At 41.8% G+C, this 12,084-nt stretch overlaps 1 protein-coding gene across 1 annotated transcript; it reads left to right on the plus strand.

Annotated features, from left to right (window-relative positions):
• The first annotated feature begins 210 nt into the window (after positions 1-210).
• Positions 211-12,075, plus strand: mep1a.2 (meprin A, alpha (PABA peptide hydrolase), tandem duplicate 2). The gene is made up of 14 exons (XM_034228739.1): positions 211-273; positions 368-389; positions 470-523; positions 614-651; positions 729-804; positions 890-1,007; positions 1,534-1,709; positions 2,227-2,448; positions 6,408-6,554; positions 9,331-9,546; positions 9,738-10,184; positions 10,332-10,469; positions 10,601-10,805; positions 11,629-12,075. The coding sequence occupies exons 1-14, from the start codon at positions 211-213 to the stop codon at positions 11,777-11,779; spliced, it is 2,073 nt and encodes a 690-aa protein (XP_034084630.1). The 3' UTR covers positions 11,780-12,075.
• The last annotated feature ends 9 nt before the right edge of the window (positions 12,076-12,084 follow it).

The raw sequence follows: 12,084 nt of genomic DNA on the forward strand, positions 1-12,084 counted from the left end.
TACATTTATTGCAAATTCTGTTGCCTTTGTACTGGGTCCATGTTATTATTGCTGTCATTACCTGTGCATGTCAGTTGTATAACAGGTTGTGAGAACACGTGTGCAATTCCTGTTACTTATTATAACTGATCAAAGTCCCCCTCCAGCTGCTGTCTTTATTGGCACTTTAACACTGGAATCAGAGACATACGTTTGTGTCTGCAAAACAATATGGGCTCTGCAGACGGTTTGAGGAAAATTGCTGCGCTGATTGGAATATTTGCAGTTTTGAAGGTATGGCATTTTAAAACAATTGAAATGGAATCACGTTGAGAAACAGAAATGGAAAGCAAATTTCTCAAAGACACATTTCTTTTTTCTGTGCTAGGTGCAAGCTGTTCCACTTACCGGTTGGTTCCTTCATTTATTATATGCACATAAAACAAGCTTTTATTTTACGTTTTTCTCTAACAATAAATACATCTTCCAGGTGACAATGCAGATGCTGGTGAACTGAGGGACGACATACTTGACATCAATAGAGGTATCGTTGTTAAGCCCTGTTGATGCATGTGATTGTATGTCTGTTGCGTGACATTAATATGCATTAAACATGTGTTTTACGAATTCTTAGGGTTAAACCACCTGTTTGAGGGAGACATTGCAGTTGATGTAAGTATAGTCTGCTTAGTGATGGTGTTTGTAACAGACTAAAAAGCATATGATTAAAGCTTCAATGTGTCTGGCAGCCCAACAGGAATGCAATCATCGATCAAACAAGAAGGTGGAAGTTTCCCATCCCCTATATCCTTACGGATTCTTTAGGTACACAAATGGATATATTTCCAGCAACAAATTCATTGAGTAGGTAAATATACGTGTGCTGATTTGGAAATGTCCCCTTTTCTAGATCTGAATGCTAAAGGTGTGATCCTCCAGGCTTTTGAGGAGTACCGTCTGAGGTCCTGTGTGGACTTCAAGCCCTATGAGGGAGAGAGCAGCTATGTCTCCTTCACCAAGCTGGATGGGTGAGCTGCAATGATTCAAGAACTGTTGCACAACTTTATGAGCCATGTTGCCAAGTCATCAAAACCATAGAGTTGTGCAGAAATGAGTCCTCAAACCCGGTTATTAGTTAGCATTTGACCACCTCTGGTTCCCTCATCTCAAAGTCTATGTTATTTTTAATGTGCGGAGCGTCTATTTTAGCAGTTGCTAAACTTAGCCGCCTTTGGCTTAGCGCTGGTGATGTACAGTCATGTCACTGTGATTCGGATCAATAACAAAAATAAAAAGTAACAAAACAAAAGTATCAGAAAACAAAAGTATCAGAAACAAAAGTATTAGAAACAAAAGTCTCATAAATGTGTGTTTGCCACTGATCTTATTTTCTGCGATATTCCAAAAATATCCCTTTTGATGGTCAACTACAAGTCATCACTGCACCACTATGTTAAGATCTAGAAAATGTTGATGTGATGAAATGCTATTGAGATCCAATAACAGCTCCTTAGTTTGAATATGTCGTTTGAATTTTCCTTTTTATCAATTCAGATGCTGGTCGTTTGTTGGGGATGATAGAGTAGGCCAGAATGTGTCCATTGGGGCGAGGTGCGACACTAAGGCCATCGTGCAGCACGAGCTCCTCCATGCTCTCGGCTTTTACCATGAGCAGTCTCGCTCAGATAGAGATGACTATGTCAAAATCTGGTGGGACGAAATTGAAGAAGGTGGGTCACAACAATTATATGCTTTGTGTTGTTTAGCGCTGTGACCAGGATTTAGGAAATACGCCATATTTGTCCATCAGAAACCCACCAGTAGTTTTTTGCAGAAGTAACCAAATTAAGACAAAGGGCTGGAGCTGCTAGCATAGCAAATACTGTGTTACCAGCTAGCACTAGCTAGCTATCTTGGTAGTAGATCCGTACTAACCAACTAACTGTGATATTAATGGGGATGCTTATTTTTTCGAAGAAGATCCTTCAAATACACATACTTACCGAAAAAAAAACAGCTGACTCCATGGTGTTCTTAACAGAACACTGAACAACACATTTTTAGGAAGCCAAAATGTTACAATTAACTCTAATTAACTGAAAACACACTGTGAAAGTGAAAAGTTCTAAGAAGCAGAGCATCCAAGAAAGGGAGGAGTTTTAGCATATACATAAGCTATGTGGTAGTGCTGTTTGAAGCAGTTGATATACTGTCTCCTGACTATCTACATGACCTTTCTCCTCACAGGGATGCAGCACAATTTCAACAAGTATGAGGATGACTTCATCACGGATTTGAACACACCATATGATTATGAGTCCATTATGCACTACAGACCTCTGTCATTCAACAAGAACGAAAGTATCCCCACAATCACCACCAGCATACCATATTTTAATGAGATCATCGGCCAGCGGCTGGACTTCAGTGCAGTAGACATCACCAGAGTCAACCGCATGTACGACTGTGGTAAGAGTCTCCTTAAATACACCCTAAAGGTTTGAGAAAGGCAACTGGTCTGGTCAAACATTCTTTTTTGTGGCAGGGACAGAGTCTGTAAGAACCTGGTATGTAAGTACATTATTGATGTAATAGGGCGGGCCATACTATTTTTTTTTGTAAATCGATCGAGAGGGGTGTTCAAATAACGTATTTTGGCATGTAGAACACAAATATGAAGACATTTTTCAATTCTGATAAACCTAACCTACATCAATTTGCAGTTGATTATTATCTATTTTTTGATTATTTTGCTATTCTTCTGGAAAAAAGTGACTAAGTTGGGGTGCTTTTATTTTGAAATCAGGGCTTTTATGTTCCTGTCTGAAGTGAAACTTACAGGAATTGAAACTTACTTGTGTATCTGTGTTTTCAGTGTGAACTAGTTGAAATGGTCAAAGTCAAAACAAGGGAAAAATCGACTTCTCATTTGAGTAACCTTGTTGGCACTGGGCGAGAGCTGTTGGTGTCTGAACTGACAACTGTGAGGAATATCCTGAGGTATGGCATCTACTTGAGGGATCAAAGTAAAGATGATAGGAGCAACTACCCAGTGGACCAGCTGGTGGGTGACATCGTCCCTGGTCTGATTGGTCAGTGGAGCAAAGCGAATGCTCTTTTCAAGCCACCTGTTAATGAAAAGGTGACCATCATGTCCAAGCTCAAGGAGGTCTGGAATCAGGCAGTGAAGTGTTCCCTTGGGAAGGGCAAACTTGATGCCAAAGAGAGGTTCAGTGTCAAGTTAGACAAATTATTTGATATTTTGACTTGCAAGTGTCAGATTACCAGTTGTGAGGGGGGAGGCTGTGATGGCTGTGTGATCCAAGCCCACATTAAGTGTTCCTGCAGCAGAGAGAAAAGGATTCCTTTAAAAGATCTTGCATACATCAAGGGACAGAAATGTAAGGTTGGAAGTAAAGGACTCCACCAAATGGGGGCCCCTGATCTGCAGGAGCACAAGAGACAGGTGGGGACATTGGAAAGGCAGGGGATGGAAAACATGGCTGAGGAAAGGAGAAGGAGCAAGGAGGAAAATGCTGCAGCAGCAGACAAGTATGGGCTCAGAACAGTCTCATAATACACACATGCACACAGAAGGATTCAAACTTGTATTTCCGGATCCATACTTGTGTTTTTCAATGCACACACACATGTATTCCGTTTCATATACATGTAAATAAAATCCAAATACAGAAAAAAGTTTTACATATGTATTTTTTATCCTCACTTATTAGTTTCCCGTTTAAATCTCCTGAACCTGCAAACACAAACAGCTTTCTGTGCACGGATCGCTTTGCATTCGTGTGTGGTTTTTTTTAGACTCCCCTGACGGTCAGTCGATTCGTACTTGTAATTTTTTCTATCTATAGCCAATCAGATGTCTCCTTCATTCTAAGCCAATCACATGAGCGCGCCCCCACGAGGGTAAGATTACTTCATATACGCATTTTGCGCAGTCCGGTCAGCTCGCTAAGCAGAGGGCGGAGCATCAGGTGATCATGCGGAGCAGCGTGTCTCCGTCAGACTCAGCAGCTGATCTGATCTCTCTCTTGCGTCCGGTTATACTTCACTCGCGTTTATGTCCATATCGATCAGATCCAGCTCTCCTGATCGGCCTTTATAGAGAGCACAGATCAAACTATTAAGAGTGAATATCGGCCGATAATGACCGGCGGGGCTCCCCCCGAGGTCACTGTCTAGCACTGGCTTCGTAGTGCACCGATCGATTAGGCTAAGCTAACCTGTAGCTGCTCCCTCCACACTCACAACAACTTCATACACACATAAATAAAGCAGCTGTATTCGCCATACAGGAAACACACATTTAAAACGGTTTTGCCTGCCGTTTTTGTGTACACAAGCATTCATCAATGGTTTGGAAAGTGGCGCTGTACCTTAATAATATAAAGGCTTGTATTCACGTGCATTTCCTGCTCGGAAAGTGGCGCTGTATTGAGAGTGGAGGGTGTCCTGAGATTAGCGCCTGCAGGCAGGCTCCATGGAGCTGTCAGCTCCGGACTGCGCAAAATGCGTACATGAAGCGCTACGTCATGAACGCAAGAAATCTACCATCGTGGGGGCGCGCTCATGTGATTGGCTTAGAATTGAGGAGACATCTGATTGGCTATAGATAGAAATAATTACAAGTACGAATCGGCTGACCGTCAGGGGAGTCTCAAAAAACTCACACACGAATGCACAGCGATCCGTGCACAGAAAGTGGTTTGTGTTTGCAGGTTCAGAGGATTTAAACGGAAAACAAATATGTGAGGATCAAAAATACACATGTAAAACTTTTTTCTGTATTTGGATTTTATTTACATGTATGTGAAACGGAACACATTTGGGTGTGCATTGAAAAACACAAGTGTGGATCCGGAAATACAAGTGTGAATCCTTTTGCGGATCATGAAATACAAGTGTGAATCCTTCTGTGCGCATGTGTGTATTATGAGACTGTTCTGAGCCCATAGACAAGGCAGCCAGGAAGGATGTTAAGAGATGTTTGGCAGATGGTGATGAGGATCTGGAATTGGAGAGTGGTTCTGAGGATGAGTTTGTGCCTGAAGTTGAGCTCTCCCCTGAAACTGAACCTGAGCTCTGACTGATGCAGGAATCATCACAGAAGACAACACAAGTAAAGTGATTGATAAGAACAAGGTCAAGAGAGCACAGGACAAGTTGATGAGAGAGCTGGGAGAAGAGTTTGAGGAGAAGTGCAGGGAGATCTCCTGCATCCTCTTTGATGGGCGGATTGACCTGACCAATGTGATGATGGAAGCTGAGGGCAGTGACCAATCTTTTCCTGCAAAGATCAAAGAAGAACACTACAGTGTTGCTAGTGAGCGTAGGCACATCCTGTTTCAACTGGACTGCCTCAAGTCCCAGAGGAAGGAGGTGCTGGACCTTGTGATGCCAACTGTGAGAAGATCTGCTTGGTATGCCCACAGTGAAGCCATCCTCCAAACACTGCTGTGCTCTGAGGATCAGAAGGAGATAATTGAGGGGGTGGAGAGAATCCTGGCCATTAGGGGAGAGGGGGACCCAGACACTCAGCTGGGGGACTCCTCTGTCAGGACCAGAAGGACACCTGACATCAATTGTGATGCTTCCAGCATTGGGGACTTGATCAGCTGGTCAGACGGTGTGTCAGAGCCACCCTTCACCTGCTTGCTAAGCACCTCAGAGGTGAAACACGTCATCAAAACCCCCATGGAGGTACTCAACTGGCCTTTCCATACTCAAAGCATTGAGAGGGTTGTTAAAATGGTGGCCGAGGCTTCTGCTAAGTACTTCTCACAGGAAAAGAGGGATGGAGGAGGGATCAGAGCTCAGGAGACCAGCAGGAGACTGATGTCCAAGAATGAGTCAAAGCAGGACTTGTGCAACCTGGCAAAGTTCAAGAAGTCAGAAGATGTATCTTTGTAATATTATCCAGTTATATATATGCAGTTCACCTGTTAATAAATATGTAAAAATGATTTGGCTTTGGCAATATAAATGATTTCCCTTATATCTTTTACTATCTTACATAAAGGTTTGAAAGGGTAAAATTGCCAATTTAGAAATACAAAACGATGTAGGTTAGGGTTATCCTATCCAAAAAATAAGCTCATATTTGAATTCCCCCCCAAAAACCACATCATTTAGATATCCCTCATGTTAGGATTTCCTTCAGATTCATGTTGGCACCCTAATGTCATACTGGACCTAAAATGCATTTCATTGTAAAGCTGCACAACCCCTTACTATTTAGTCCCCCTATCTATTTTGAGCCTTTTCCGCTTCACTATAGTGGCCAACAACTCCTTAATCTTCATTTTGATGTAAAACCCCACTTTGTTGATCAGATATATTTCCTCATTCTCTGAGCCCTCTGTAGTGCGTTAAGCTTTGTGTATTGACCGTTGATAAATGTTTTCTTCCAGCCAACACTCACACTCTCTTGGACCAGTGCTCCTTTGAGCTGATCAACATTTGTGGAATGATCCAGAACGAAGCAGACAACGCAGACTGGGTCCAGACGCTGAGCAATCCAGCAGATCCAGACCACACCCTGACAGGGCGCTGTAGAGGTACTGAGCTACATTTCTAGATCATACAACGAAAACATTTGAAGTTAATCTGAATGTGTAATGGTACAGAAAATGCTTTAAAGTCCATGATGTCAAAAAGTGTTTTCCCACCAGAAACCAACACATTGTTCAACAGACAAACCTTATTTATGGAAAAAACCCACATTAGCATATAGCCTCAATGCTCAGCAGCAGACTGTTTTACTTACTTTTTAATTTATTTTCTTTTGTCATAATACGTACATATTTTTAGCTTTTTAGACATATGGTTAAATGTTGTTATAACAAAACATAACTTCTTTAACATGTGATAACCTCAACAAACACATATTGGCATATGAATGCATAATCTGTTGGCAACAATTTTGGTATTGGAAGCCTTCTAGCTACACTTTGTATTTTGAGTACACTGGTAGCAAAAAGGAGGCCACACAAGGAAAATCAGGAAGCACACAAACCACACCAGGGAAACATGGACGCAAACTGACAGGGATTATCAGAAAGCCAGGTATATATAATTACAAGACTAATCACAAAGACAAGACACAGCTGGAGAAGGCAGGAAAATACACCAGGGCTGCAGTCGAATTGTCAGTTTTGCTTAGGAACCTTGACCGGAAGTCCCTCAGTGGCAGCCATGATAAGAGCCGTTTGAATTCTCTAGATCAGGGGTTCTCAAAGTTTTGATGAGTGAGGGCCAATTTAGGTACCCAATATTGGATTGAGGGCCGCCCAAGAAAAAACGGAACACAAAATAATTCCAAAACAAATCCTTTCTTTATTGTACTAACCAATTATACATACAGTATACATTAAGAACTTGCAGAGGACACAAAGTTGGATTATCTACAGATAGTGACTAGCTAAAATCGCTAGCTAACTCCCGTTTCTGATTCTGATAATGTACAACAGATTCTCGCGAGATGCCTAGTTGCCATGCAACCAGTAGTCGAGCAAACTTTCCACAAGCTGTCATTCATAATTTAGGAATGACAATCCAGGGGGCGCAGTTTTACCATTCTTAAATTCAATTCTAATTCTTACTAGATACGAACCATGGAGGATTAAAATATATTGCATGGATTTCAGCGTGTCACATTAACTATCACGGGCCGCCAGAAACATTTCCGAGGGCCGCCATTGGCCCGCGTGCCGCACTTTGAGAACCCCTGCTCTAGATGAAAGGAAAGGAGGTGTTAGAGCCAGTATTTTGATTTGATAAGAAAGGCCACCTAATTGTGACGTCTGTAGTCAACGCACTATAAAGGAATACAATTCCCACAGCGCCTGTGCTAATGCCACAGTGATGGGCAAATCTCTGTTGAGAGACGCCGTCGAGGAACAGTTTTTAACCGTACTCAATCGTACTCGTAACCGTACATACAAACCGTACAAGTACCCTTTAAATTGTGAAGATAAGCATTATCAAGAAAGAAAGAATACCTAAGTTGTGTTGTTTTATTTGAGTTTTGCCTATTTCTTTTGAATATTGTAAAGGCCTATTTTTCTTTGTTGCATGTGCAAAAGTTTGTTATTTTATTTAGAGCAAATACATCGCAACATCTTCAACCTTTATAACCTCCTTTAGCTTAGGAACCACTGGACCTCCCTCACCGCAAGGAGAGTAGAAAATGCTGCCCCACAATGCCTTGCAGCCGCAGCATTTGCCGTCACACAACAGTCGGCCGTTCACGGAAACAACCGATTATGACGGAGAAATGATATCATGAAAGTTACGGTGCTTATTAAGCATTTTAAAACGTATGTGGTTAGTTGCCAAATTGCTTTGTTTTGAACGTTCATCAGTATTATAATCAAAAAGAGAAATATGAACGTTAGTTTTTACTGAAATGATCAAATAAAGTCAACATCTCACAGTCTTTACTGAGCTGTGGGGTTTGTTCAACTTTTAAAATATGTTTGAATGGTGATATACACAGTGATAGGTGTTAAGGACTAACGTTTATAATAAATATATTTGTATTGATTTTAAGATATTTTCATACAATCATACGTATTGGGATCATTTGTATTAATGTGGACCGGAGGGAGAGGGTGACGAGCATAAGTTTCACTTTCCTTTTTTATTTCATTTACAACCTCGTTCATGAAGAATATGTTTATCTGTTGTCCACGTTCATAAAGCATAAAGCAACAGCATCAGAGCACGGTGCAGAGTCTCTAGATGAGTTTACAGTAGTCCCTCGTTCTTATTACACATCCATGTTATAGTCCGCTGTATAGAAAACTGTAGTCCCCACAGCAGACGCATATTCATGACGTCCGCTGGCGCATCATAAACACGTCGGATAGTGAAAGTGCAGTTGGATTCTCTAAAGTACCGCGGTCTCTTCTCCTAAATCCTTTTGAATTCTCCTATCCACTATCCCTTATCCCCGTGACGTTTCACACAGAGGTCAAGGGATAGACGATAGGGTTAGAACTTGATTTTGGACTATTCGACTGCAGCCCCTGGCACAATCAGACAATCACACACAGGTGGAAAGAATCAGGGCATTTACAAAGGTGGGAACAAATCACAGGAAGTAAAACAAACAGGCATAAGTAGAAAATACTTTTCAAAATAAAACAGGAAACCCAAACCACGATCATGACAGAATATCTGTTATTTACATGGGAACCCAATAAATGCTTAGAGACTTATCGTCATTAGAACAATTTCCAATGGGTTCTTAGACTGAGACATGATCACATTATGCTTTAGTCCCACTTCTTATTATAATTCAGTTAACACAATGTTCGCTTCTTCCTTTAGATTCCGGCTACTTCATGAAGTTTGACACATCTTCCGGCGCAATTGGAAACAGTGCCATGCTAGAGTCACGTATCCTCTACCCAAAGAGAGACGAGCAGTGCCTGCAGTTCTTCTACAAGATGAGTGGAGTAGCCGGGGACAAACTGGTGATATGGATAAGGACTGATGACGGGACAGGGACCGTACAAAAGGACAGGAGGATCCACAGCATTACAGGTATTTTATTTATGTTTACTAAGCAGCACAGAAGTTGTCTCTTTCGAATCTTTTGAAATGGAAAAGCCTTTCTATCGATGCAGTGTTGGAAGACTTTACTCCTTGTAAATTGAGTGGTGATAATGCTTTTTATACGTGTAAAAATAAATCCGAATCAATTTAAAATGAATTCCCTGCTTTTTGTCTTTCAGGTGATGGAGATGCTGCCTGGAAAATAGCCCACGTGAATCTGAAGGTGACAGAGAAGTTCCGTTATTTCTTCCAGGGCATTAGAGGATCACCCGTCTCCTCGGGGGCCATCTTGATCGATGACATCACTCTTACTGAGTCCATTTGCCCCAGTGCTGTCTGGCAGATCCATAAGTTCTCCAACATTCTTGCCACCACCCCTCTTGGCACCCCGGTGAAAAGCAATTGCTTCTACAACTCGGAGGGCTACTCATTCGGCATCAATGTTTACCCCGGTGGAAAAGACAGTGCCTACCCAGACTATGTTGGCATGACCTTCTTCCTGTGCAGCGGGGAAAATGATGCAGTGATGGAATGGCCAGCCAAAAACAGACAGGTGACCATCGTTGCTATGGACCAGGACCCTGATGTAAGACTGAGGATGTCTTCTACAAGAAGCTTCACCACAGGTACGCATAGGTCACTGGCATTAAGAAAAAAAGAGGGGTTTCTATCAATGGAAGGGTTATTGTAGCTGAATTATTAACAAAAAGTTTGGCTTTTTAAAATATCTGCTTTAGAAATCAATCCATAACACTGTTTTTCTTGACTCTTAGATACTGATCCCCGCTGGAACAAACCAACAGCTACTTCAGGTCAAGAATTTGTCTGGAGCACGTTTATTTCCATCCAGCATCTGCAGAGGAGGAGCTTCCTCAAAAACGATGACCTCATCATTACGGCTGACTTCAACGGTGAGAATCTAAAATATCAGCTCCATACTGGACCAACAAATATTCTGCCAGTTATCACATGTTTTTATAATTTCTTCTTCAGCTTCCAGGATTCTTTTGACATTGTCATTAAATCCAACTTGTTTCATTAGATTTGACCCACCTGATCAAGACTGAGGTGCCTGTCAAACCGGCCGCACCAAGTAACGGAATTCCAGAGGAGAAGCCAGTCAGCGAGCTGAAAATGAGACCGGAGACCCCGAAACACAGAGAAGCACGCGCTGCCAACCCGTGTGGCCCCAACCACTGCATAAACGGAGGCGTGTGTGTGGAGAGTAAAGGGGAAGCCTCATGCAGGTGTGTGTTTGGATTTACAGCATGTGCCTATTTGCATTACTTAAAGGTCTCCTATCATGCAAAATGCATGTTTTGATGTCTTTTATACATAAAAATGTGTCCCCGGTGTATCAGGAGACTCACAAGGTGATAGAAAACAAAACCCTCTCTCTTTTCCTCCGTACCCAAATCTGTAAAAACGGGGGTACAACAGAGCTGACCCAGATTTGCCGCCGTTATGACGTAATATCGGAAATCTGGGCTGGCTTTACACCCTATCAGATATGTCGCTATTAGAAACAATGCCCGACGTGTTTTGGAAGTAATATGTTCTTTGTTTACATTAGCAAGCTCACCTCACCTTGTTGTAAACCCGCAAGATAAAAAGCATTTGAGCTCCATACTGAAATAGTCCTTGATGTGGTTTGGAACATGATATGGTGTTTAATGACAGCAGCATTTAGCTGTATCTGGGTAGAATGCCCCTGATCAGATACTCAGCATAAGCTCCCCTCCCTTTTTTTTTTGTTGAAAGCTCTAGACCCAGAATCAGCACTTCTCTAACAGGGCTAAAATAGAGGGATATGATATGGGATATTTCTTTTTGTTTTTGAGCAAAACACTTCATAGACATGTTTTTCATGTATTTGTATATATCTGAGACCTATAATATATGCCTAAAAATAGCATAATAGGAGACCTTTAAGATGATCATTTTTGTACATTTTACCTCTAGAGTTATCTCATTTGACGCTGCCTAACTCTTGCAAGCTAGATGACACAGCCATCAGAAAAATGCAGTTATTGTGCATCACAAAATCATTTAATGTGCGCTTTTCTCCAGGTGTGCATCTAGCCAGACCACCTACTACACTGGTAAGAGGTGTGAGAAAACAAACATAGACAGAGGCATTCTGGGCGCTCTGATTGGTGGCGCAGCAGGGACCGTTGTGTTGACACTGGCCATCTTCACCGTCATCAGGAGAGCTCAGTGACACATCTTCCAGGGGGGTAATATATCCTCTGCATTCACCCAGCAGTGAAATCACAGCAAGCTGGTGACAAGGCTGAAGTGAGAAGTGTTCGTAGAATCTGATAAGCTAATTATTAACTTCCTGAATCATATTTTGCGTACGCTTCAAAATTAATTTTTGTATTTCTTAGAATGAGCCTTGAAATCTCCCGAACTTATCCATTAACTTTGTTTGGTATGATAAAAATAATCACATGCAGTCCGCTTGTCCGCAAATTACATTTGTCATGGAAAATGCAAAGCTTGGAATTAAACTTCATTGGGTAA

The sequence above is a fragment of the Gymnodraco acuticeps genome, unplaced genomic scaffold (genome assembly GCF_902827175.1).
Source record: "Gymnodraco acuticeps unplaced genomic scaffold, fGymAcu1.1, whole genome shotgun sequence".
Lineage (NCBI taxonomy): Eukaryota > Metazoa > Chordata > Actinopteri > Perciformes > Bathydraconidae > Gymnodraco > Gymnodraco acuticeps.